This window comes from Thamnophis elegans, chromosome 1, assembly GCF_009769535.1.
Source record: "Thamnophis elegans isolate rThaEle1 chromosome 1, rThaEle1.pri, whole genome shotgun sequence".
In the NCBI taxonomy this organism is placed as follows: Eukaryota; Metazoa; Chordata; class Lepidosauria; order Squamata; family Colubridae; genus Thamnophis; species Thamnophis elegans.
Window position 1 is genome coordinate 67,594,816 of NC_045541.1, and position 26,383 is coordinate 67,621,198.

At 36.0% G+C, this 26,383-nt stretch overlaps 5 protein-coding genes across 14 annotated transcripts; 1 reads left to right on the forward strand and 4 right to left on the reverse strand.

Annotated features, from left to right (window-relative positions):
- Positions 1-1,124: 1,124 nt before the first annotated feature.
- Positions 1,125-2,100, reverse strand: LOC116504943 (olfactory receptor 1019-like). Its single transcript, XM_032212199.1, has one exon. It carries the CDS (start codon positions 2,076-2,078, stop codon positions 1,125-1,127), a length of 954 nt encoding a protein of 317 aa, XP_032068090.1. The 5' UTR covers positions 2,079-2,100.
- Positions 2,101-6,266: 4,166 nt separating this feature from the next.
- On the reverse strand, positions 6,267-7,433 carry LOC116504951 (olfactory receptor 1019-like). The gene is made up of 3 exons (XM_032212210.1): positions 7,422-7,433; positions 6,440-7,336; positions 6,267-6,302 (listed from the first exon to the last, which is right to left on the reverse strand). Exons 1-3 carry the CDS (start codon positions 7,431-7,433, stop codon positions 6,267-6,269), a joined length of 945 nt encoding a protein of 314 aa, XP_032068101.1.
- A 3,691-nt stretch (positions 7,434-11,124) lies between these two features.
- LOC116519144 (olfactory receptor 5AS1-like) lies at positions 11,125-13,127 on the reverse strand. Its single transcript, XM_032232907.1, has 2 exons — positions 13,111-13,127; positions 11,125-12,031 (listed from the first exon to the last, which is right to left on the reverse strand). Exon 2 carries the CDS (start codon positions 11,878-11,880, stop codon positions 11,125-11,127), a length of 756 nt encoding a protein of 251 aa, XP_032088798.1. The 5' UTR covers positions 11,881-12,031; positions 13,111-13,127.
- Positions 13,128-14,545: 1,418 nt separating this feature from the next.
- Positions 14,546-25,075, forward strand: LOC116509558 (olfactory receptor 1038-like). Of its 4 annotated transcripts, XM_032218757.1 has the most exons (3): positions 14,546-14,560; positions 15,883-15,913; positions 24,138-25,075. In XM_032218757.1, exons 1-3 carry the CDS (start codon positions 14,546-14,548, stop codon positions 25,073-25,075), a joined length of 984 nt encoding a protein of 327 aa, XP_032074648.1. The 4 variants fall into 4 exon arrangements, with proteins under 4 accessions (XP_032074648.1, XP_032074667.1, XP_032074675.1 ...); XM_032218776.1 differs by lacking the exons at positions 14,546-14,560; positions 15,883-15,913 and adding an exon at positions 16,657-16,686 and having other exon boundaries at positions 24,167-25,075; XM_032218784.1 differs by lacking the exons at positions 14,546-14,560; positions 15,883-15,913 and adding an exon at positions 19,629-19,652 and having other exon boundaries at positions 24,167-25,075.
- LOC116509605 (olfactory receptor 1020-like) lies at positions 18,776-26,173 on the reverse strand. Of its 7 annotated transcripts, none has more exons than XM_032218867.1 (2): positions 26,162-26,173; positions 18,776-19,681 (listed from the first exon to the last, which is right to left on the reverse strand). In XM_032218867.1, the coding sequence occupies exon 2, from the start codon at positions 19,571-19,573 to the stop codon at positions 18,776-18,778; it is 798 nt and encodes a 265-aa protein (XP_032074758.1). In that variant the 5' UTR covers positions 19,574-19,681; positions 26,162-26,173. The 7 variants fall into 7 exon arrangements, with proteins under 7 accessions (XP_032074758.1, XP_032074773.1, XP_032074749.1 ...); XM_032218882.1 differs by lacking the exon at positions 26,162-26,173 and adding an exon at positions 24,616-24,624; XM_032218858.1 differs by lacking the exon at positions 26,162-26,173 and adding an exon at positions 24,500-24,514.
- Positions 26,174-26,383: the final 210 nt, after the last annotated feature.

Genomic DNA, 26,383 nt, shown 5'->3' on the forward strand with positions numbered 1-26,383 from the left:
TGCAAACCCAAAGAGTTACAATTTGGGCAGTAATCAGGAAACTAGATCAGATTTTCTGCTTATTCATTGGATGGTAAATGAGAAACAAGCCCACATTTCTCTTCCATTTACATGCTTCATGGTTTATCCAGCCATGGTTTATCATGACAAAACAACCAAGTTCTGACACCACAGAACACCAACAAGGATATCTCTATCACCCCATTTGGAATTAGGTGGCTTTAAAACCCAGGAGGAAAATATATTTTAATTTCCCCCTTTCTAAAATGTATTCGTAAGAAATCTACAAGTAGCACATGCATCACGTTGGAATGGAAATGCATGGAGAATGCTAGAGGATCCAACAACTGATTTCAAAGCTCAGGATGAAGATGTGCATAGACTAATTTATTCATTTGATTTTTTTAAGACTTCCTCCTCATCAAATGACTTACTTGGACAACTTACATAGGACTAAAAATATCAAAACAACGAATCCATAAAAATCATTTTTATTGTGTATTATCAATCAGACAATTAACTCTAAAACACTCGCACAGTGATTAGAATGCAATATTGCAGGTTGACTTTGCCCACAGCCAACAGTTTGATCCTGACTGGCTCAAGATTGACTCAGCCTTCTATCCTTCTAAGGTTGGTAAAATGAGGACCCAAATTATTGGGGGAAATATGCTGACATTTATAAACCCTTCAGAGAGTGCTGTAAAGCACTATGTAGTGGTATATAAGTCTAAGTGGTGTTGCTGTTGCTAAACATGATCCCATGCAGGGTGGCATTCAGCCAGTTCTCTCTGGTTCGGGTGAACCGGTAGCGGCTGCTGCTGGAGGCTTCACCCACCCACCCTGATGTAATGTGCAAGCACTACACATGCGCACACAGGCGTGTGTGCTCACATTTGTGATCCCATGGTTTCTTGGCCTTGTGCCTAGACAGAAAAGAAGTTATCATGGAAGACCGTAACTCTTTGTCATCAAGTACATGAAAAGAAGAGTAGTTGAGAATACAGTGAAACATAATAGATCATTTATAACAAAGAACATTCCACTTTTATATTTCAGAAAAATTATTTACAGATTAATTAAAATACCATGCCCCCTCTAAATTAGGAAAACTCTTGCTTTTTTTAAAACAAAACATATTTAATTATTTTGGCCCAGGCTCTTCTCCAAGAACTTCTTAAGACATCCTTAACCTCTTTGTTTCTCAGGCTATAAATCAAGGGGTTCAGTAAGGGGATAACAATTGTGTAGAAAATAGCAAGAATTTTGTCACTCATATCTTGATGGGATGATCTATTGCTAGATTTTGGTTGGAAGTGTAAAATAAGGATTGCCCCGTGGAAGATGGTGACCACAGTGAGGTGTGAAGTGCAGGTGGAGAAAGCTTTCAGCCTGCCTGCTGCAGAGTGAATTCCTATTACAATGTTGGTGAGAATGTATATATAAGAAATTGCTACACTCAGAATGGTGATTATTTCCACAAGCCCAGCCACATAAAAAATCAGAAGTTCATTGATGTAAGTATCAGAACAGGAAAGTGATAAAAGTGCAGTGATGTCACAGAAAAAATGATTGATAACTGAACCACAAAATGAGAGTTGGAAAGTAAAAACAGTATGTATTAGAGAATGTAAAAGACCAAGAACATAGGAACCTGCCACCAGAAGAATACAGGCCTTGGGAGACATGAGGAGAGGATACAACAAGGGTTTGCAGATAGCTACATACCGGTCATAAGCCATTGCAGCAAGGAGAAAACACTCTGCACTCCCTAAACCTATAAAAAAGTACATCTGTATTGCACATCCAATATAGGAAATTGAGTTTTTATCTGCCAAAAAGTTTGCTAACATCTTTGGAGCATCCAGAATGGATAAGCTGCTGAGAAAAAAATACATAGGGGTATGGAGACAGGCACTGGTCCTTATTAAAGCAACCATTCCTACATTTTCAATCAAAGTGATTACATAAATGAGAAAGAATATTAAAAAGAGGATGATCTGCATTTTAGGACTGCTTGTTAATCCTACAAATATGAAGTCCTTGACAGCTGTGGTAGTGTTTTCTTCCAACATCATGTCCAGATTTTTTCTCCCATATCTGCAAAAAAAAGTATATATAAGAAAAAACATTTTTTTTTGTTTTTGTACAACACAAAATGAATGTACAGAGTTTATTGCTATTAGTGAGTAAAGATAATTAAATAAGGTAGTAGAAATCTTTTGGCAATAAATCTGGGTTGCAAATAAATAATTATGTAAGTTTATGGACTGCAGGCAGCAAAACCAATAAATAACTTTGAAATAACTGGCTTAAGAATTTAACAATTGTATTTAATCTACAACCTGATGTAACTTAGAATTGAATGCCACTGAAGCAAATTTATATTATATGATTGAATAAATATACATTGATTATTGGTTAACACTGAACAAGTATCCTGGACGTGGCATGATGCTATTCCTTAAGTGTATGATACTGTATTCATCCTGAAATTTAATACAAAACCAACCCTAACATTAACACAACACTATCTGTAGTTCTGGAAAGAGAAATAAAATGAAGACAATTTTAGGTTAACAAATTGGTCATCAAATTAATAGAATTACAAACACACACACACACACACAATGTTTTCAATTTACTAGAATTTCTTTAAATTTCTAAAATGTAAGCAAAAATTACCATTAAATAAAAACATGCTCTCATTGAACAATTACAATTTTCTCAGTTTAAAATAATGGCAGATTTTGCACAAAATAAAATCTGTTGCAGGTAAACTGCAATCGGATCATACCTTTTGTTTGCCTAATGCACATTTTCTGGGACCAGAAATCCAGCTACATGCAAGGTTTCTGCATTTTCCCCCCTACCATTTTCAAATACCTTTTTTGTTGTTGTTTTAAATTAGTTGCCCTATTGCGCTGCAGGTGACCTGGATCCAGCTTTTGTTTTTAGAACTGAATAAGAAGAAAAAGAAAAACAAGATTTTGTATAAAATTCAGAACTTTTCTTGTTCCATCTCCATGCTTGACAGCTACTCAAACATATGTTGGATTGAAAACGGAATTAAAAACAAGGGCAAAATGGAAGAATAGCTGTCTGGCAATTGGAATGGGGAGAAAATGGATATCTTAAACCAAGTAGTTCTGGGAAAAATCAATGTAGATAGTCTAACTAACCCATAGTCATCTTAAGCCCCAATATCATACGCTGGTAAAACAGGTTGCCGTTTTTAGACTCTCTGTATAATAGTTATTTAAAGTTGTTTTATCCCTTTAAGCTCCAAAGGTGCTTTTTCAAGAAGCAACTGGACTTTCTTCTTTTGAAAAACAATGAAGTCCAGTTGCCTCTTAAAAAAGCATCTTTGGGATAACTATGACCTGGATGACTGAGAATCTCCATATAGATATCCCTTTAAGTCATTTCTTTTATCTAAAAACTAAAATGACCAAAACTAATGTGGTATAAAGCAAATATTTACTTACCTTGGAAACAGTCTTTGTAGAAATTTAATATAATTCACAGTTGGAGTAAGAAGGAAGAGACGCTCAATTCTCTTATGCTTTAAAAACTAAATTGTATTCATGGTTTTCTAGGCAGCAGCCTTTTTTCCAGCTGTATAATGCTTTGTTGATTAAGTAGTAAAATCATAAGTTTGTCTATTTTATTTGCAGAATCTAATGCAAGCAATACATGCATTTTTAATAATCAATCCCATGATTAATTATATTATTTAATATCAAGGACTGCTTTATTTTCTTCATTAACCTGCCTGACCACATGTGGTCCCTAACACTTCTGTCCAACTATTCTAACTTCACAGCTGGTTTCTAATTTTCAATCCCTGCTTTTTTGCAGTACTTAGCATAAATAGAAAATGCCTGCTGATCTGAATTTGTATGATATGTCCTTGCATAAGTCTCTGAAGCAACTTAGCTTGGCTGTTCTTGGAGAAGTTAAAAGGAATTTAATTTATTCCCTACTGAATATTTAAACCATTCTGAGGTCCCCTACAAAGTTTGTATCTCAGCAGAATGAAAATGGGACACTTATTTATTTACATGATTTCTTTCTTACCTTACCTCCAAGAGGCAGCATAATTTTCATAAAGTCATAAATTTTGGACTACTGGGATTTATGCACCTCCTAAATCAGAGGTGCATGTTCTGCCTGCTTCATAAATGTATGTCAAAATGCACCTGCGTTACCTTTTTTTATCTGTTTCCTTTTAATTTCATTTTAGAAAATAGTTTTTCTTTTTTATTTGACTTCCCTGCATAATTGGATATTTTAGAATAATAATTATAACAGGGCCCCAAACATAAGGTTTTTATATATTAATGATATTGGTTTATACATATATGAGAAATCCCTCTTATTAATCTTATTTCAATATTAATTTGGGATCCCACCTGCTTACTGGAAACATTGAAGTAAATTAGATTTTATAATGGAAAAAGTCTAGAAAAGTATAAGGACTTTTACTCTCTTTGAAGGAATATTAAACAGGACTTACAAAGATGGGACAAATTGCACCTATCACTATTGGGTAGAATTTCTGTAATTAATGGCCATAGTCTGACATGGATGTGATTGTTTTCCCTAATTTTTCATTGAAATTTATATTTGCCGAAAGGGCCTGGTTCTCCTTTTCTTAGCTGACAAATTTCAACCCAGTTGGAAGAAGACCATGGGTGAAAGACAAATTCCATACATAATTTCTACTGCATCATCATTTCTTCCGAATATAAATGGGCAAACTTAGTTCTCAAGCAAATTGTTTTAGGAATGACTTTCCATCCAGTACAATAATTAGAAATCAGTTCAAAATGTTTTATATTTCCAAGACTGCTCAGTTTGCAGATTCATAATAGTGTATTTAAAATTACCCGTTATGTAGTTTTGGAGGGCAGATTTAATAAAATCCCTTGACATAAATGTGTCGATATGAGAGTTCATTGGTTTTGATCCTTCTCTAGATATATAGGGAACTCTATTATTAACTCTGCTTATTGTGTGTTTCCTAGACTCTCTTGTGACCTTAGGGAAGCTACTTTCTTGCAGGCCAAGATTTCAAACATTTTATGAAGTAACTGAAAAGTGCTTGATTATTGTCAAAATATAAAAGCAATTATTGGATTGTGCTTTAATTGAGAGTTTGTTTATGTGTTGTATAATTTTATTGTATATGTTTTGTAAAGCATTTACAATCATTTCACTGAACTGGTACAAAAGCATTTAAGTGAATAAAACAAGGAAACAAACAAATAAATAAATGTTTTATTGACCTATCATAAAAGTACCAATTTCTTTGTTTCAAATAAATCCTTATAATCTGACATGCAAATTATCAGCACTGCATTATCTCTTTTAATATTATGAAACACTCTAGACTACAATACCAGCACAATGTCCCGCATTTTGACATGGAACTAGCATGTTACTGTGTTTCATTCTGAGCAATGCCATTGTAGTATAGAAACAGGTAAGACTGAATATTTCATTTCTATAGGTTATATAAACCAGTGTGGTATAATAGATCTGTGGAGGTCGAGATTCAAGTCTACCCTCATCCATGGAAGACTACTGAATAACTTTGGATGAATCATATTCTCTCTCTCCCTCTCCCTCTCCCTCTCCCTCCCTCCCTCCCTCCCTCCCTCCCTCCCTCCCTCCCTCCCTCTCTCTCTCTCTCCAATGTACTTATAACATTGTTATTATATAGAAAAAATGGAAGGGGATATGCTGTGTATGCTACTTGAGCCGTGGAGGAAAGGCAGCATATAAATTTAGGACAGAGTTTGGGGAAAACATATACCACCTTCTCTGGTAATGTTAAACTATGAAAACCTGAAGACAAAGGAATATCAGAGGCATGCTATAATCTGCACTTCATAATCATCTATAGTTGTTTCTCTATCAATGATATAAAAGAGGTGTTCTATAAAATGCTATTCTGGCACAATGTAAATCTTTTTTTAAAAAATGCATCAGACTTTGTGATTGTCCTTTATATATACAAAAAGAGATTGCTACAAACATTAACTGTTGTTGCTGTACTTAAACATACTTTTGAGAAGGACTAGAGGGACTAGTTCTACTTTCCCAAATGTCACTAATATGAACTTTACATGCTCTGGAGACCACAGCTTCAGCCTCTGTGGAATCGGAACCTTAATATTCTACCAGGGACTGATCCTATTCAAGATTGTAGAATATCAAATAAGTTATCCGACATGATTTGCACATCAATGTGAGTATTTTCAATAACATCTGAAGATCACTAACTGGTCAAAAATGTCACACCAAGAATCACAATCTGAAATATTGATCAATTGCAAATAGCTCTAATATGATTGTAATCCAGGTGTGGGCAGAGTTAAAGTGTCTCTATTGTTCTTTTCTTCCATTTTGCAAAAACGGACTTCCTCGCCATTCTCTGAAGGGCATATTTCACCTCTTGATTCCTCAAGGCATAGATCATGGGATTCAGTATAGGGATCATCACTGTGTAGAACAAAGAGGCCACCTTGTCTTGATCCAGAGTATAAGTAGAGGTTGGTCGTAGATACATGAAGAAAATTGTCCCATAGAAGATGACCACCACAGTCATGTGGGAACTACAAGTGGAAAAAGCTTTACGTCTACTCTCTGTGGAGCTTATCCTTAAGACAGCAATCAGGATGCAGGAGTAAGAGATGAAAATGGTCATTGTGGTGGTTACACAGTTGATACTAACCAGAGCAAATATAACCATCTCATAAAAATGGGTGTTCGAACAAGAAAGCTTAAGCAGTGGAGGAATATCACAGAAATAATTGTTGACTTTATTTGAGCTACAAAAAGATAAAGTAAATGTGAATATGGTGTGTGTAAATGAATGAAATAAGCCAACTGCATAAGAACCAGCTACAAGCCAAGCACACGTTTTCCTGGACATAATGACTGAGTAATGAAAAGGCTTACAAATAGCCACATAACGGTCATAGGCCATTACAGCCAGCAGAAGGCATTCTGTAATTCCAAAGACGACAAATAAAAACATCTGAGCTGCACAGGCTGAAAATTTAATGGTTTTTCTCTCTGCTAAAAGATCCACCAACATTTTGGGAGTGATGGTTGAAGAATAACAGATATCCACGAAAGCTAAATGACTAAGAAAAAAGTACATGGGGATTTGAAGCTGGGCATCAGATCTGATTAGTAAAATCATTCCCAGATTCTCCACCAAGGTGACAGCGTACACATTTAGGAAGAGAACAAAGAGAGGCAATTGTAGCTCTGTTTGGTTTGTCAAGCCAAGAAAAATGAATTCTTTTATGCTAGTAAGATTCTGCCAGGATATTTCCCCAGCAAGAGTTCCTGTTTGAAATATGAAACAATACAGTGAAATGAAATGTTTACCTCCTAGACCAAACAGACAAGATCATATCACCATCCCATTTTTCTCAGTTAAAACAAGGTTTTGTTACTTTTTAGTTTTTAAAAATAAAATCTTAAAATTATATGTAAAAGACGAAAATGAAACAAAATATGATAACTAAAAACCCCTAACGGTTCTAAACTACCTACAACTTTACTGACAGCAATTCTCCTGATGGTTTTTCCTTTTAGTTGTGTCCTTTGTAAAACAAACAAACAAACAAACAAACAAATAGCCATGCAAGCAATATTCTCTTCTCTCTCTTCCTGGGTATTTTTTTTTAATCATATATTACTAGATGCCATATTTTTCTACTCACTCATATTTTATTAACCTTGCAGTACTGTGACCCTTTTCTCCCCAGCTAAAAAATCCTTTTGTCCCCTTTGAATAGCTTCCTAGACCCTTCTTCTCAGAAACATTCTTAATATTTTAGCTTTCATTCCTGCTCCGTGTTCTCAGTTCTGGCCATTGCTCAGCATTCCTATCTTATTTATAACATGGAAAACCATTTTCCCACCACCTCAACACTCCTTCCGTAAAGTAGGCACATGGTTGGTCTTAAGGCAAACATGTTTATTATCATGTTTGTCTTCCTGAGCCTAGCCTCTGAAATGCCAGACCTCGAATTCATTACTAAGTCACTTACTTGTAACATGAAGCATTGTGTCTCTGTGATTATCTGAGGAGATACCCACAGAGTATTTATTCATGTTCTGGGGCCTCTGGGACTTCCTTTTTAACAACCATAGAGCATTTCTTCTGTGTCAGTCAGACACTCAGGATCTATTGCCTTGCTATCTTCCAAAGCCCTCCTTTGTTTGCTTAAACAACCCAAACTGCAAAGCTTTGCTGATTTCTTACATAATGCATTAAGGGTATATTTATCAACCGTATTAAGAAGCTTTGCTTTAAATATACAGTAGCTGCTTTAAATTAGAGAAGATGATTTTTTCCACATATCCACTGAGTTCCACGAATAAAGCTGACTATCATTATAGTTTTATAAATATTCTATTTATACCAATACGTGGAGATATTTTTGGTACACAGTGTTGTTATTGGATTTACCACATTAAAATGTGTTAAGCTTTGAACTAATGTCTAAGGCCAGCTTCAGATGACGAAATACATGATGTGAAGTCAATCAATATCTATGGGCCTACCTGTGGACACAGGAAATTAGACTGAATGTAAAATATTGGTAGAGAGAAGGAGCACAGGTCCTGAATGAAAAAATATTCCCAGGTAGTTTTTTTTCTAATAAAATAAATGGAAAACAAAGCTAAGAGAAGAGAGTGTAAGGAAGCTGTTTGAAACAATGAGTAAAACAATGAATAAAACAAAGAGATATCAGTGACAGATCAGCTGCTGTAACAGGGTAACAAAATAAAAAAATTGAAAACCATGCATAGTTTTGGAGAATACTATGGATATAAAATTACAAATACCGGAAGGATAAAATCAGTTCTCAAGAATAAAGGACGTATATTAAGAAAAAAGACAGAACTTGAAAGACTTCCACAAAACTAAGGAGGTGTATATCTTTTTATTATAAATGATACAGAGACATGACATCTCCAGAATACATAAAGAAACTTCAAAATTTTGTGGACATGTGAACAACAGGAAATGACATTTTATCATGTCCGATATTCATTTACCCTGATTCAGAGGATTTTAAAGATTAATGTACAACTAAGGCCAGAAGCTTTTCTTTTTAGGATTGATGGATATACAGTTGGAAGAAAAGTAATGGAATGTTGTTTTTATAAATGATAACTGCAGTGAGATTATTGGATACACAACAATGGAAAGATTTATCAATATCCACAATGGAGGAATGGTTGGTGAAGATGACAGAACTTGCTGAGATGGCTAAATTGATTTCTTTGATCAAACAAAAGACAATATGTTTATTGATGATTAGAAACTTAAGGACTTTTAGCATAAAAGAGAGAAAAATGATTTATGACTTTAATGATTAAACAGGATAGATTATAGAAAGAAGAGAATTAAGTTGTAACCACAGAATAAGAAGAATTTATATCTGTACTTATAGCTATTGTAAAGAAAATCACAAGCCCCTTTTTGGTTTTGTTTTATTTTTCTATTTCTTTTTTTTCTTGCACTTTTACCTTGCTCTTTGATTTCTTCTTTTTCTTTTTGCTAATTTTTATTAGTTTGCATAAATTTTTAACTTTCTTTTTCAAACTCTTCAATAAAAATGATAGAAAAAAGATATGATACAGAGGCAGAACAAATTTAAAAAAAACTATAATAAAATGAATTCAGAATTTTAAAGAATCAGTTTCAATGTTGCATTGGAAAGAACTATGGACTAAATCTTTAAAGTTTACACCAAGATATAACTTGCTACAAAATGTTCTATAAATGGTATACAATTCCACCCATGATATCTAAGATAAGCAAATCAATAAATGTTGGAAATGCTATGGCACAGACAGTGGACATGTAAAAAAAACAAACCCACCCCAAAGCAGTGGAAAGATATGCAGAAAACTTTCGAATTTAAATTTAGGGACATTCTATTCAAAAAGTTATGTATGTTCAGAAATGTATATTAAGTTTGAATATGGTTGGGTCACATTAAGTATGGTTTTTATTGACAATCCCCCCCCCCCAAAAAAGGGTCAGGTAATATAAAAGTGGTATTTTGGATTTCCACTCTTACTCCCTATTATCGAGGAAGGCAAAATGTGAATTAGAGAACATTAAATGCTTAAAGAGAATTCTAAATTTTAACAGGCAGGAGATGGTAGCAGTATTGAGTTAAAAATGATGGCTTAATTTTTTTAAGAATGTTGCAGAACCCATTGATAAGAAATCCATTTATGGCTCCTAGTTCATTCAAATGCCATGGTCTATATATTCATTTTAAGTGTATGATGGATAATGGGAACACTGAGTATGCATACCAGACCTTAGTAACAATTCCAATGACTACAAAATGTAAAGGAAATTATGGGCAAGATGGCTTACACCTATTCCTTGGGGATTAAAACCTGCATCCACCAGAAAGCAAATTGATATTCTGCTTCAACAAATTAAACAAATTTGTTTACTTGCATAATATTTGTACAGAGTAAAAAATAGTTTCTCCCCTAATGTTATATCCTGAAATTATATTAGTTAAAAATGTATGCATAAGACTTTGAAGGCAATAAAAGATGTTATTCTCCAATTGCTCACTCAGATACTTAAATGTTTAGAGAAGAAAACCTAAATAGCCATTCAAACATTTAGCTTTGATATGTATTATTGGCCAGATCACATTATGTCATTTTGTGGCATTATGTATAATCTTAATGGGTGGAGAGTCACTAAATTTGTCTTTACTTGTAATGAAGGTTGGAAGTCACTTCTTTACCTATTTCTTTTTCTTTATTACATTCTTTCTTTTCTTTCTCTTTCTTCTTACTTGTGTTTTTATTCTTTTATTCTATTCTCGTCTGTGAAAATAAATATATATCCATAGAAAACTAGAATTTGAAAGAAAAATTATCCTTGCAGGTTTACTGTAAATAGTTATCTTATTACCTGGGTTGAAATTCATTCAGTCTCCTGGCTATGTACTCAGCCCATACAGAACTATTAAAACTATTTAAAACTATTAAAGTTGCATATACAATGAATAAGTATTTACACTTTTACTGACCCAATAATGTACTTTCAAATTACAGCAATTTTTCCAAAGTTTTCTGAAATGCCGCCTTCATATCTTTGTTCCTCAGACTGTAGATGAGAGGGTTCAACATGGGAATCACCACTGTATAAAACAAAGATGCCACTTTGTCTTCTTCTAGTGCATATGTAGAACTGGGCCGTAAATACATAAAAAAGATTGTCCCGTAGAATAAGCTAACAACAATCACATGAGAAAAACAGGTGGAAAAGGCTTTGGATTTGCTCATAGTGGAGCGGATCTTCAGAATAGTAGACAGAATACAGGCATATGAAATCAGAATGATCAGTGTAGTACTTATACTATTTATACTTACTTGTACAAATATCACCATCTGATTAATGTGAGTATCAGAGCATGAAAGTTTTAGCAGTGGAGGAATATCACAATAAAAATGATTGATCACATTTGGTCCACAAAAGGTTAAACTAAAGACACACACAATATATAAAACTGAATAACAAATGCTTAGAGCATATGAAACAGCTACTAGCCAGATACACCATTTCTCTGACATGATGATTGAATAATTCAGTGGGTTACAGATGGCCACATACCGATCAAAGGCCATCACAGCCAGTAGAAGACATTCACTACTCCCGCAGAAGACACAAAAGAACATTTGAATTGCACAGCCAAATATTCCAATAATTTTCTTCTCCATTAAAAAATCCACCAACATTTTAGGAGTAATAGCTGATGAATAACTGGTATCAGCAAAAGCCAGATTACTAAGGAAGAAATACATAGGAGTGTGAAGCTGGGCATCAAATCGGATTATAAAAATAATCCCCAAATTCGCTACCACAGTAATGATATACACAATAAAAAACAAAATGAATAAAGGGAGTTTGAGTTCAGGCTTACTTGTAATACCCAGAAAAATAAATTGGGTGACTCTTGAGTGATTGAACCGAGTCTTCTCCATCTATCTGAACTGCCTGTTGAGAATTTTAAAAAAACATATTTATTAATATCTGGGCATTAATAAATTATCAGCTGGTATACTGATTTGAGCCCCAGAAATATATATACACTTATTCTTTATTCTATATTCACTCAATCCAGACTATTACATAAGTAAAATAAAAAGTTAAGCCATTAATAGGATACTGGTACTTTGTGTGTGCACTAAACATCCTTTAATTTATTTATTTGTTTATAATTTTACCTCTTTTGGGACCTCTTTTGAGACCTTTAATGTTCTTAGATGTTATATGTTGGGGAAATTAAAACCAGGAAGGAAATCTTGACACATCTCATAAGCATACTTTTAGATCAGAACAGGAAACCTCCAGCCTAAGGTTCAATGTGGCCACTGAGTCTTCCTGATATGCAGCATTTTATCCTAACCCTCGAATAGCAATCAGATTCTTTTGGCATCAGAAGTTTGTTTGTTTAGCGAATCTAATTGCAAAATGAAAGCAAGGGGTTCTTTAGGAGTGGTGCAAGTGGTGAAGCTGCAGAGGGAAATGTGTGCCCTATCTACTATCTGCGATCCCCATGTGATTGTCCCCTGCATGGCAATTACCTTTAAAGAAAGCATCCCAGAAGATCCATCTAAAGTAGAGGGGGGATTCTTTGCAAGTTTAATTGCTACACTGGAAATTTCTTACTCTGGGAATAAATGAGATATATTGTGGTTCAGAAGGATTCATTTATGGGTGTAGATAAAGAATGTAGGAGTTTTGGGGTGCGATATGGAATTGTCCCCTTTTAATTTTTGCTCCCATTGTTTTGGGAAATGTTTGACAAGCATTTCTCAGAAGACTAATCACAAAGAACAGAACCACCAGAGCAAAATATGTGTCAGTGTTCCAAATATCATTCAGAATTAAATCAGAGTCCAAGGCAGAGCTATCCTTTAATAAGTCAGACATGTTGGCATCGTGCTATGGAATCCCAATACTTGAAATGACATCAGAATTCCACCCAGTTAAAAGTTCATGATCTTGTCCCCACACCCACAATCCATCACATGGTCCAATCTTCTTCTTCCACGCTGGCATCCACACCCAGCTTCTTCCGGTCAGGTGTACTGGTGCGGAGACAAAGGATGACCTTGGCTTCTAGTAAGGAATGAAAACAATACATTCCACAATCTCACTCCTGTCTATTCCCCCCTCCCATTGACTATACTAATGAAACAGCATAATGAAATAAGAGAAAGTGTGGCAGGCCAAAATTCTAAAAGGAATCGAATTGCAGGCCTGACAACATGTTTGGTTAACATATATGGTGTAATACAGACATAACATGTCAGGTGAATGAGATCTTCTGTTTCTTCACAAACTATACATCAAATACTTCTGCTTGTCAAATTATACTGTATCTTTGGAGTCAACATGCCAAAAATCATATCATATAGATTATGTTGCTTTGTAAAAAGTGAACAGTCCAAGTTTCTGGCTAAACTTTTGTTAGGAAAATTCCGTGGAATATGCCTTTATTCTGATCTTCTGATTAATCTCTACATTTAGCAATGGGAGAAAAAAATTGCTTTAAGATTAAGAAAGACAGCATGACTCTTAACATTTGCTTACCCAAAGCTTGCTTACAGTATAATCATGGCATGGAAAGTTTCCTTCATAATATATTATCTTTACTTTTTGATTCTGTTCTTTCTTTCAGAAGTAAGATCTTCTGAATGCTAAAAATTTAATTCAATGTTATGCTGTTCGTTCAAGACAAACTCAGCAGTGAACACACACCATGTTATCATAATTAATTAATATTGCTCCAATTGGGTTTGACTTAATTGGAAGATTGCAATTGTACAATTATAGATCTATTAAATATTGCTATTAAATAGTAATATTTAATGATTCCCTATGATAAATCAAAACTTAGTAAACATTTAGTCTAAATTATTGTTGGATCATTACATTAGCCCAAAACCTATTCTACTCTCTTGTTCCTATCCTAGAGTGATTACAATGATGACTAATTTGGTTTAATGGTTAAGGCACTAAGCTAGAAAGCAGAAGACAGTGTGTAGGAATCCCACTTTAACCATGAAAGCCAGATGGGTGTCTTTGGGCCAATCACTTTCTTTCAGCCAGGGTTATTATTGTTGGGAAAACAAGAGGAAAAGGGTGTGTTGCATAGGTTTACCACTTTGAGTTATTTGTAAAATAATTATAAAAGCAGGATATAAACAAACAAAAAAACCAAATATATGCACACATACAAACACTAAAGAGAAACATATACTACCACGGATATTTAAATTATCATGAAGAACAAAAGAAAGAAAGAGAGAGAGGGAGGGAGGGGGAGAGAGAGAGAACCGAAAGAAAGCAGAAAGCTCTTTTACAGCTAGCCTCAACTTATGACTGGAATGGAGTCTGGCCATTAGGGTCATCAGTAGTGACAGTAGTAAAGCAGGTCACCAACATGACTGACTCAATTTTATGACCATTTATGCAGTGCTTGTTAAGCAAACACTATGGTCATTAAGGAAATGAATGTTTGCTGTGGGCCAGTTTTCCAAAACCTGAAGTAAATTCCTTGACTTCAAGGAGTCAATTTAGCAACTTAGTCAGGTTCATTGAGGCTTTTTGTTTAGCTTACCTCCAAGAGAAAATGCATGGGAAAACCCACTGGAGAGAAAATCCCACCTGGGATTTGGATGAGATTTATATCAATCCTGGAGCAAACCCAACATCCCAATGAGATTCAGAGAGTAGTGGAACTTTTACTTTCCCATTTTGGCTCAGTTTACTTGCAAGGGAATATGCACGGGAAAACCCCATTGGAGGAAAAATGCAATGTAAGGCTTTTTCAAATTTTGGTTCGAGATCCAACATCACAGGTTAGAGTTAGATTCCCTTCAAATCATGACCAATGAGCGACCTCAATGTTAGTTTTGCAAAGCTTCTCTAAGCTGCATGGGGTGATAGCTTTCAGTTCAGACTTGGTTTTGGACCACAGTAAAATGCATTGGGAAATTCTCAGTGAAAATTAGAGCTAGGGTTAGGCCTCTTTGAAGTCAGGGCCAACACCTGACCTCAATTTTCAATTTGCCTGGGCTCTGTGAGAAAAGTAAAGATGACAGCTTTCTGTTTGGACTTGGTTTTGGACCACAGTAAAATATATAGGGAAATACTATTTTCAGTGAAAATTGGAGCTGTGGTTTAGAGTTACACGTCCTTCAAGTCATTGCAAAAAACAACAACCTCAGGCTAGATTCACAGAGAATCTCTAAGGAAAGTGAGGCTGACAGCTTTCAGTTCAGATTTACAGTACTTTTGGACCACAGTAATATGCCTGGGAAAATCCTGTTCCCAAGGAAAAATTGAGCAATTTATAAGCTACATTTTCTTCCTTTCATTATTTTCTGAATGTATTCCAGTCAGGATTTCATCCAAGTTATAGTACTGAGACTACTTTGGCTCCCTTGATAAATGACCTATGCTGGGAACCAGATATGGGAGGTGGGGAGTGAATTTGGATTCATTCTTCTTTAACTCTGAGTGGTTTCCAATACCATTCACATTCTAGTGGGATTGGGGCCTTGGAGTACTGTGTTGCCATGGTTCAGCCCTCCGTGTTGAATTATGTTCAGAAGATGGCACTGGAGGTATGCTTTTACTCCATGGGTATTGATTTATCATCTCCTATACCTGTGATGATGAACCTATGGAACGTGTGCCACGTGTGCCATTTCTGAAGGCACATGAGGCATTGCCCTGTCAGCTCCAGTGCACATGCGTGTGCTGGCGTGCTGATTTTTGGGCTTGATTTTCAGCCATTTTTCACCCTACAGAGGCTTCCTTTAAGCTTTCAGAGGGCAAAAAACCGCCCAACGGATAAACTGGAAGTTCGGGAAGGAAATTCTGAGTTGTCCATTGGGCTGTTTTTCTCCCTCCGGAGGCTTCAGGAGGCTTTCCTGTAGCTTGTGGAGGGCAAAAAAACGGTCCAATGTGCCTCCCAGAAGTCCAGTGGCTTCAGTGAGGTCTGTGCACATGTGTGTGGGGCGGGCTTGCATTATGGATGTGGGCACGTGCATGCACGACCCCCCCCCCACTGCCCCCACTTTCAGCATACCTCAACGAAAAGATTACCCATCACTGTCCTATACTGATTAACATCTCTATTAACATCTGTGTTTCTTAAGGTATGGTAGTCTAAGGGTCTGTAGCCTCCTCCCCGAAGACCCTCTCAGGAATCCCTAGAATCAAAATTATTTGCCAGATATTAATGGTATTTGCAACAGTTTAAAAGCCAGTTTGATCTATTGGTTGAGGCACCAGACTAGAAAGCAAGAGACGGTAAGTTCAAATCCTGCCTAGGCATGAAAGTGGCTGAGTGACATTGGGCCAGTCTTTCTCAATTCCATCCACGTCATAGGGTGGTTGTTGTTGGGAAAACAGATGGAAGAGGGTGTGTTGGATATGTTCATTGTTTTGAGTTTTTTTGAAACAATAATAAAAGTGGGATTCAAAATAAATTTTAGAAGACTTGTTCTTCTCATTGCTTTAATTGTTTAAAAATAGGGTTTTTCAAGAAACATACTTTATGTATGTTAATATCTAATGGATTTAGGGTCAGGGTTTATTATGTGATTCATTAAATAAATATTCTACAAATGCATGAATATCAACAAATATAACTCAAAGAAATAAAAGTTCATTGGTGCCCTCCATAATTTTTAAAATTGGGAAAGGCTCCTGAATACAGAAACACCAATCTATGTGAGATTTCTAGGGAGCAAAATTTAGAATGTAGGAATGGGATGTCTACATTACTGTATCAATTAACTCCAGGGAAGTGATAACACAGAAGTCAATACTGGAGTGGTTGGGAAAGAGCAAATGAAAACTAAATCCAGAAAGGAGAGAGGTATAGTTAGGAGAACATTGAATTAGGAGATGTAGATATGACTAAGCCTGATTTAGATGGAACTATTTCCCCCAGAAAGAACAGATTCACAGGATGAGAATGTTCTTTGGTCACGAGATTTACAGGGTTTGATCTGGAGGGGCATACATTTGTACAAGATGAACTAGTGGGTTTCTTGGACTTGACATGATTATCCAGATCTTGATTATAATCCATCTTGACTATTGCAATTACAATTGCTCCTCAAATTGTCTAAGAAAGGAGGACAATTGTGTTGTACTTCAATCAATACATGGCAGCATCAGCTGTCACCAAAAGGAACAGGAAGCATTTGGAAGCTAACTTCAAGACTCAGCTGGTCTTACTACCTTACCAGCTTTCTTTCCATGCCAATGCAGAAACACATTCACCTGGAATGTCCTAAAATCAGGACCTTTTCTGGGGCACGTCTGTAATTTCCTCTTCTAATAGCAGAGACTGCATCTTCTTTTTTTTCTTCTTCAAGAAAAAAAAATCAAATGTACAGTTATGCAGTCACCCTTGTTCCGTAGAGCCTCCATTTATTCTGCTGTCTGCTATTTTCTGTGTTAATCCCATGTTTCTGTGCTGTTCTTTATACTTCTACTTGCTGTTTTATTTGATCCATTTTTATTTATTTTATTTACTTGACTTTTACCAACTCTGGGCAGTTCACAAAGTACTACAAAGCAATACAACAATAAGACAGAAACCAAAGATGGCAAAAGCTGGACAATCACAAGAAACATGTCCACACTACCCCAGAGAGGCTTCATCTGTCCAGCCCAAGGCCTGTGCAAAGCCAGGTCCTCCAAAACACCAATAGGAGGCTACCCACCTGGAGCACTTATTCAAGTGGGCAGGTGCTGTACACACACACACACACACACACGGCATCCTGAGTTGCAGATCTTTTTTTATTGAAGGTACCCAGAGCATACCTATTCTACAAGATTGATGGGAAATAGGCAGTTCCTCAAGTGATCAGGTCTTATGTCATGTAGGGCTTTGTAAGTAACAGATATTATCTTCAATCACACCCAAAAGCATTTTGTAATTATCTGCTATTTTATGGATAGACAGTTTGGTATAATGGTTAAAGGCACAAGACTAGAAACTGAGACCATGAATTCTAGTCCTGTTTTAGGAATGAAGCCATTTAATTATTTTGAGGCCCTAAGAATAAGACAATGACAAGCCACTTTCTGAAAATATTGCCAAGACAGCTGCAGAACTTTATCCAGGCACTCATCTTTAAGAAGGACCTAATAATAGTTATTTAATATTTAAGATATTTAATACATTTGTTGAATTTAGAACAAAACAAATGTAGGCTGGCTTTGCTGGAAACGTGATGTATAAACGTCTCACCTTTAGAAATAAATAAGATTTTGTAGACAACATTTAATGGTGAAAAATATGGTTCACAAATTTTTTGTTATCACACATGCCTTTCAGGTGCACAAAATAGCCTGTATTACATTTCTGAAATAGAATGTCATAACTCCCCCAGTCCCCTGAAACAATCATAAACAAATACAACCATAATATTCTTGAGCAAAAAAAATGGTTTTTGGTGGTACTAAATATGAATCCATGGAGGTACTATATATGAATACATACATACAGACATAAGGTACATACATACATGCACGCACACACACACACACGTATATGTATATGTATATGTATATTTATATGTATATGTATAAGTATAAGTATAAGTATAAGTATAAGTATAAGTATAAGTATATGTATACAGGGACAATGGTTCTCCACCATTACACTGTCTTCCTAAACATTCTCCAAAATGCCTCCTTCACTTCTTTGTTCCTCAGGCTGTAGATGAGAGGATTCAACATGGGAATTATCACTGTGTAGAACAAAGATGCCACTTTGTCTTTTTCCAAGGAATATGAGGAGCTGGGCCGTAAATACATAAAGAAGATTGTCCCATAGAATAAGCTAACAACAATCAGGTGAGAAGAACAGGTAGAAAAGGCCTTGCGTCTGCTCTGTGTAGAACGGATATTTAAAATGGTGATTAAGATAGAGGCATATGAGAACAAGATGGTTACTGTGGTGCTTACACCGTTTATACTCACTTGTGCAAATAGTACTGTTTCATTGATGTGAGTATCAGAGCAAGAAAGCTTTATGAGTGGGAGGATATCACAATAGTAATGATTGATCATGTTTGATCCACAAAAGGTTAAAGAAAAACTGAGTGTGGTGTGTAAAACTGCATAAAAAATGCCAAGGAAATATGAAATACCTGCCAACCAGACACAGATTTTTCCTGTCATGATTGCTGAATAACGCAGAGGATGACAAATAGCCACATATCGATCAAAGGCCATCACAGCCAGAAGAAGACATTCAGTGCTTCCACATATAACAAACACAAACATTTGAATGGCGCATGCAGCAAATCCAATGCTTTTCCTTTTTGTTAAAAGAGACACCAACATATTGGGCGTAATGCTGGAAGAATAATTGATGTCTACAAATGCCAAATTACTGAGAAAAAAATACATGGGAATGTGGAGTGAAGAATCTGTCTTGATTAGCACAATCATTCCTAAATTGCCTACCAGGGTGATAATGTACACCAATAGGAACAACACAAAGAGAGGCAGTTGCAGTTCTTTTTTATCTGTGATGCCCAGGAGAATGAACTTGGAGACCTGTGTGTGATTCCACATAGAAATTTCTTCTTTGTATATTAATTGTTGGGAGGGAAAAAATGCAATTAGACAAAGATTGGAATTTACTACTTATTTTGTAAAGTAACTAGAACATGAAACCCATACAATTTCTTCCTATCACATAGAGTGTATATGTTATATAGATGAGACTATATTATTTTGAAATCTATAAATATATTATTTATTTTCTTTCAAATTTCAATGTAACTTAATGCAACTATTTTCCCCCTAGTTTATATATACTCCAGCCATGGGTTCCATGCCATTCCTTCAACTTGTGGTGGTGTAAAGATATGTTAAGATGGAGAAAAATGCATGGATGAAATTCAGTAGGTTCTGACAGGTTCTGGAGAGCCAGTAGCAGAAATTTTGAGTAGTTTGGAGAACGGGCAAATACCATCTCTGGCTGGCTCCAGAGTGGGGTGGGAATGGAGATTTTGCACTATCCTTCCCCTGCCCACAGAACCGGTAGTAAAAAAAAAATGAATTTCACTTCTAGAATAATGTATAAGAGAAGAGTTTAACTCAATCCCTAGTAATGCCCTCCTTTCAAATTAAGGAGACTTACTGCTCCTTCTAATAACACTAACTTAGAACATCATATCCAGCTTGAGATCTCCTATATATTATCAGGATAACATACTACATGCTAAAATATAGTCTTCCTCACTATTCTACTTATGATTTAGTCCCATTCTCTACATTTTTCTGCTTACTATAAATACAGATTGTCATATTTTTTGTTGTGCAACACCCAGCTATGCCCCAAGCAGATGATCAGTTTTCTGTCTCCTCACATTGCATTTATCTCTGAAAGCATACTATCACATGAGGAATTCTGTTGCCATCTGGAAGGTGACTTGCAGGGGATCAATTTAAGTACACAATTACTACTGGTTGATAACATTATCTTGGTTCTCTGGCAAATTAATTTAGACGTGCTGTTTATCAGGAGATGGACAGCATGGTTAATAACCAGCTGATAGTTGGAAAATCCTTTTATCTTCATTTATTCTGGGCCTGGCCAATGATAGAGCAGGGTCTATTCTCTGTAAATAAATAGAAAGAGGAAATATGTACTTACCTTCTATTTTTAAAAGACCACCAGAACTTTGTGTATGATGCATTTTCCAAATGTATTGACAATTTAACAGGAACAAGGCTTCCTAAACCCTACGAGAAAGAATACAAAATTAGTTATTCCCATACTTGTACTGAATAGATCCCCCCCACCTGAATTTCTTCTACTGCTTCTAATGGGAGAATAAATAACTATAATTTCAGTACTGATGCATCCTTTTCTTTGTTTTAAGGGAGCCACATAAGTAATGTCGTGGGACTTTTGTAAGCTACAGCTTCTAGCCAAAATTTCCAAGACCTCTTTCTGTGAACACTATTCTCAAAATATGCAGTTTACCTAGGAATGAAATACTGATAGCATTGCAGAGATTGCTGAGTGGCTGAGGGCTCCATTTATTTAAACTAGTTTTAAAAATCCCTGAAGATTCCGATTCTCCTGTGACATTTGGTTTTTTTACTGTTTGTTGATGCAGAGCAGAATTATGAAAATCATTTAAGTAGAGGATCGGTGAGAAATTTATGCCACCATCCTGTCAGTTGAACAAAATTAGGAACATTTTTGTCCCAATGATCTATATGTTATAAAGTAGGACAACTTTTAAATATTGTTCATACTGCTTAAAAATCATCTTTTGTGTCCTTTGTCAAAAATAAAGAAATGTATTGTCAAATGACAACAGAAATCAACAAACTAATGTTACGAATCCAACAGTGGGGTTTTTTTCTGGTGTTGTATGCTAAATTTTAGTTTGTCTACATTCTCAAAAACTCTGCAGTTCTTGATGCCTTGTTTGACATAAACAAGATTTAAACAAGAAGAACCTATGGATTTTTTTTATGTGCAGTCTAGAGTTATATCAACAATTCTGTGAGTTTAGTCCAAAATGGACCATAATAAGACAAATCTGGGCATGAGTTAATTTCAAGTCTGAAATTACATTTCCCCCAGCAAGGCAATTGCAACCAATCCCTACTGAACTCTTTTGAAGCATCTAAAGGGCATGAAGTAATGTAGTTTTGGTTATCAACTTCATTTTAAAAATAAAAGATGTCATCTTATCAAGATATGACATTTAAGTTCACTATTGAAGAAGTCACATAGTACTGCCTAGTACTCCAGGACAACTTCTCCCCAACCAATGGCATCATTTGATGCTTCTGTGTTGTACAGCCCCAATGTGCATTTGCACTGTGCCACAATCTCCCACCCAGGATGCCACCTCTTTGTCCATTGTAAAATCTCTGATGGGGAGTTGGCCAGGTACTGCTTCTAAAAGATCTTGCCTGGTCTTGGTTGCCACTGGGAGTTTTGGCTGAAAACCTGCTGACAGAACTATGGCCTTTTTATTAATAGAGGAAGAAAACATTCATCATTTCAATAGTAAAATAGCAATTACTTTTCAATATTTTAGACCTGTCAGCTTGGGGAATTCTAAGACTTGAAGTCCACAGATCTTAAAGTAACTGAGGTTGAGAAACACTCTCTGAGTAAGCAGCCTTGTACCACTGGAATAATTTGCATGGCAAAAATTCTCTTTTATTGTTTCAAGACTTTGTTGTTTCCTATTTCATAGCCCACCACTCTCTCTTCCTTGGCATTTGTTGAAAGGTTTGTAGTATAACAGAACAGTTATAGCTCATGAACCTCAATCGCCTTGCTTTCTGTTTGTCTTAGTCTCCATTTTGCATGGGACATGAAGGTTCCAATACTTGTACCACCAACCCAGAAGAATATGGTAAATAATCACTTGAATGGTTGAGAAATGACTTACAAAAATTCACTGACACTTGAGAATCTAGAATGTTCATTATGGATTTATATTTTCTTCATCTCACCATCATTACAGATCTGTTATTTATAAACTCAGCACCTCTCCCAGAGGAGTCAAGTCTCACAAGGAAAATCTCTGAGGAGCAGAAGATCTCCAGAAACCTCTGAAAGCACATTATTAGAGGGCCAAAGGGACTCAGACTGAGGCAGATACCTGATGAGGGCAAGCATCTGCAAATAACAGACAGAAGAGAAAGTGCAGACAGAGGTAAGCTGGGAAGAATACCAAGTTAAAAAGTGCCTCTTAGCCCTTTGCCAACCACATTTAGATAGGGAGAATCTCAGAGTAAATCATGTGCATTTGTCTGGGAATAACCTAGTACTTCATTGGTTTGTTTGTTTTTAGACATCACTCTCAAACTGGAACAGCTCACAAATTCTCCAAGTCTTGCACTCTGGAAAACAAAAAATTTTCAGGGTTTTAAAACAAATCAAGAAAATGTTCACTATGTATTATTTTTTTTTAAAAAGGAATAGTACTGATTTTTTTAATATGCATTTCTGAACATTTATTTTTTTCTCAAAATATACATTCCTCAATGTTCTTTCTCATGAAATACATTTTCCTAAGTCTCTTTTGCTCCATCAAAATTTCAGTAAAGTATGACACAGAATCAACATCCAAAAGTAATTATATTCCAATGTATTATCTCATTTTCAAAATGTAAGCCAGTACAGTTCATAATATCAAGAAGAAATACCTTGAGCAGCCTCAACTACATATGGCTAAATTCTATATCAAATTCTGCTGACAAAGCAATTTTCTACAAGATTGTTAAGTGGATGAGGTGCAAATCAAAGGTGAAAATCTCATAGGTGTCAATTATTTGTGTGGTCTTAGCTTTCTTGGAAGAGCTTCTGAAAAGCCATAGGATGAAATAAAAACCAGTACTATGAGAACTCTTGCATGCAGCTTATAATTTTTCTAAAAATGTGCCTTTTTTTCTGTACAGAAACAAGCAACCCAAGCGAAGCAATCAAGATTCTACAATGTATATGTGAAACTTTATCAGGCAGCTTGTTGAGTCTTGACCAATTCTGGACTTTTCAGTACATGTGATATAAGTGTGGTTCAGCTTTCCTGGTCCATCTTACGGTGTGTGTATATGTGTTGATGTTCACTTGCTTTCTAAAGATAAAATGTCAATGTGCATTGTGGATTGATAGATGGAGCCTAACTTTTTTCCAGTATTCTAACAGGGCTGAGATGTTTTACTGCACATAAGCTATCTTCTTAGTGTTGCTGTGGCATTCAAGTGTGTTATGAAATATGATGCACTTTTATAATGGGAACAAATTTTCATGGCATTGCTCTAAAATCATTTCAGATGGTTCAGCTAAATCAGGATGTATGTATCAGTAGAATAAACAAGGAAATGGTTCAATTTTAAATAAAAGTAGACCTGAAAGAATTTATCATCTCTTGAGTATGAGAGAGCATGACTGAACATTAAAGAAAAAAGTATATTCCTGTTCACCCATTTCCTTAGCAGAACTTAATTGAGGTGATGGAATAAATGGCAGATATCAATTTGACTGTGAATACAGTGAAGGAATTTGTTTTATTTGGAATCACCAACCGCCCTGAGCTGCAGGTGCCCCTCTTTGCTATCTTCCTCTTGAATTACAGCATCACTCTAATGGGAAATCTGGGCATAATCCTTTTGATTCAGACTGACAGACAGTTGCATAGCCCTATGTATTTCTTCCTCACCCACTTGGCATTTGTTGATCTCTGCTATTCCTCGGTTATTGCCCCCAAAATGCTGGCAAACCTCTTAGCAGTTAAGAAAACCATTTCATTCCATGCTTGTGCAGCTCAGCTGGGCTCTTTCTTGACTTTCATGATCACAGAGTGCTTCCTGCTGGCAGTGATGGCCTATGACCGCTATATTGCCATCTGCAACCCACTGCTCTATCTATCCATCATGTCCCAGAGAGTCTGCATCCGGTTAGTAGCTGCACCTTATATATATAGCTTTTCTGTTGCCCTGTTCCACACCATCGTTACATTCCGACTATCATTCTGTTCTTCAAATGTGATTAACCATTTCTATTGTGATGATCTCCCGCTCTTGGCCCTCTCCTGTTCTGATACCAGGACCAAGCAAATACTGATCTATGCTTTTGCTGGCTTTGATATGATAGTCTCCCTTCTTATTGTTCTTATCTCTTATGTGTTTATTCTGTCTGCCATCCTAAGAATCAGCTCTGCTCAAGGACGACACAAAGCTTTCTCTACCTGTGCTTCTCACTTGACAACTGTCACCATCTTCTATGGAACTTTGATCTTCATGTATTTGCAGCCAAGCACGAATCACTCCCTAGGTACTGATAAAATAGCTTCAGTTTTCTACACACTTGTAATCCCCATGTTGAATCCCATGATCTACAGCTTGAGAAACAAGGAGGTTAAAGAGGCCCTGAAGAGAAGAAGAGAGAGACTTCTGGTTCGTCATTAAAGAATGGTTACCTCTCCATGCCAAATGAAATTTATTACTATTTATTTCATTCTAAGTATGGAATAAACTTTAGTTGTTGATTTGGATTAGCTCACTGCCCAGACTCTGATTCTAGGAAGACAGGTGATTTCAAAGAGAACATACCAGGGAATCACATGCTAGCTGATGTGTTCATGTTGATCCACCCTTTTCATCCCCTCTTCCTTTTTCTTTGAATGCTATTCCGTCAATACCTGTCGTTCAACTGGGATTATGCAAACACCCATATCTAACTATAAGATGTATGATGATGAATAGCTTCCAACTGGGTTTTTAACTTTCAAAATAATACTTGCCAGTATATGACTTTGTTACAAAGGCAAAAGCTGCTGTAACTATTTGATATGTTTCTCATACTACCTATTGCTTTAAGACCTCTTCACTCCATATTTTGCCTCCATTCTCTCATTACAGCCATCTGTCCATAATCACACTGCTTTGGATTAATGTTTCCAGGATGCCCTGGATGTCTGTACAATTAGCTATGTTGGTCCTCAGTTAGGATATTAAGTTAGTTAGTTCCAGCCAGGTCATTCCAGGCCTCAACCCAAGCACATATATTTATCTGTATTCTTCATTACCATAATAACAAATAACACAGTTAGTTTTCAGGTCACTAACAACAGCACACAATGTGACCTTTAAATTAGCATAATTTAATATAATAAGGTGGTGATGTGGTTTTCTTGTAGAGGGTTGATGAAAACTGATGAAAAATAATAACTTTGCAAAGGCAAAAATTCAATTATAAATGTTTATACAAAACAACCATTTCATAAATGTATAGCACAACACAGGAGAGCAAACTCATCAGGACAAGATTCAGCAATCCATCTGCATTTAAAAACCAAATGCCACTCTTTTGAAGACAGCAAACTCCACATTTTGGACAGAGAGGACCAGTGGTTTGAAAGGAGGTCAAGGAGGCCATCTATGTTAAAACTGAACAGTCCTCTCTCAACAGAAGGGGAAGGATACAGCATCATCTCTCTCCAGACCACAACATAGTCCTTTCAACAGTTCCAAGAAGGCTCCACACCTATTTGCACCACTCAGGTCACCCTGGCGACAAAGATAAACCTCCACGTGGTTTCAATGACTCTCTAAAAGAATGCAAATGGCCAGCTGTCTGCAAGAAGCATAAATCCTTCCATTCCCCTTCATCCTATCAGAGCTGAAGAAGCTTCTTGATGAGAAATGAAATAACTTCAAAGAAAAACCAGAAAGTCTAGTTTCCTCTTGAAAGAAAGTACCTTTTGGACTCTATCC

Coding starts and splice junctions, on each gene's coding strand:
- LOC116509605 (XM_032218834.1), bottom strand. CDS start 22,014: ATGGACAAAGAGGTGGCATCCTGG. Junction 19,682..21,990: donor ACAAAGAGGTGGCATCCTGG/GTGGGAGATTGT, acceptor AATCACACACAG/GTCTCCAAGTTCATTCTCCT.
- LOC116519144 (XM_032232907.1), bottom strand. CDS start 11,880: ATGTATTTCTTCCTTAGTAATCTGGCTTTTGCTGATACCAGTTATTCA.
- LOC116504951 (XM_032212210.1), bottom strand. Junction 6,303..6,439: donor TGAAATATGCCCTTCAGAGA/ATGGCGAGGAAG, acceptor TCTTGGTGTGAC/ATTTTTGACCAGTTAGTGAT.
- LOC116509558 (XM_032218757.1), top strand. Junction 15,914..24,137: donor CCTACAGAGGCTTCCTTTAA/GCTTTCAGAGGG, acceptor AATAAATGGCAG/ATATCAATTTGACTGTGAAT.
- LOC116504943 (XM_032212199.1), bottom strand. CDS start 2,078: ATGATGTTGGAAGAAAACACTACCACAGCTGTCAAGGACTTCATATTT.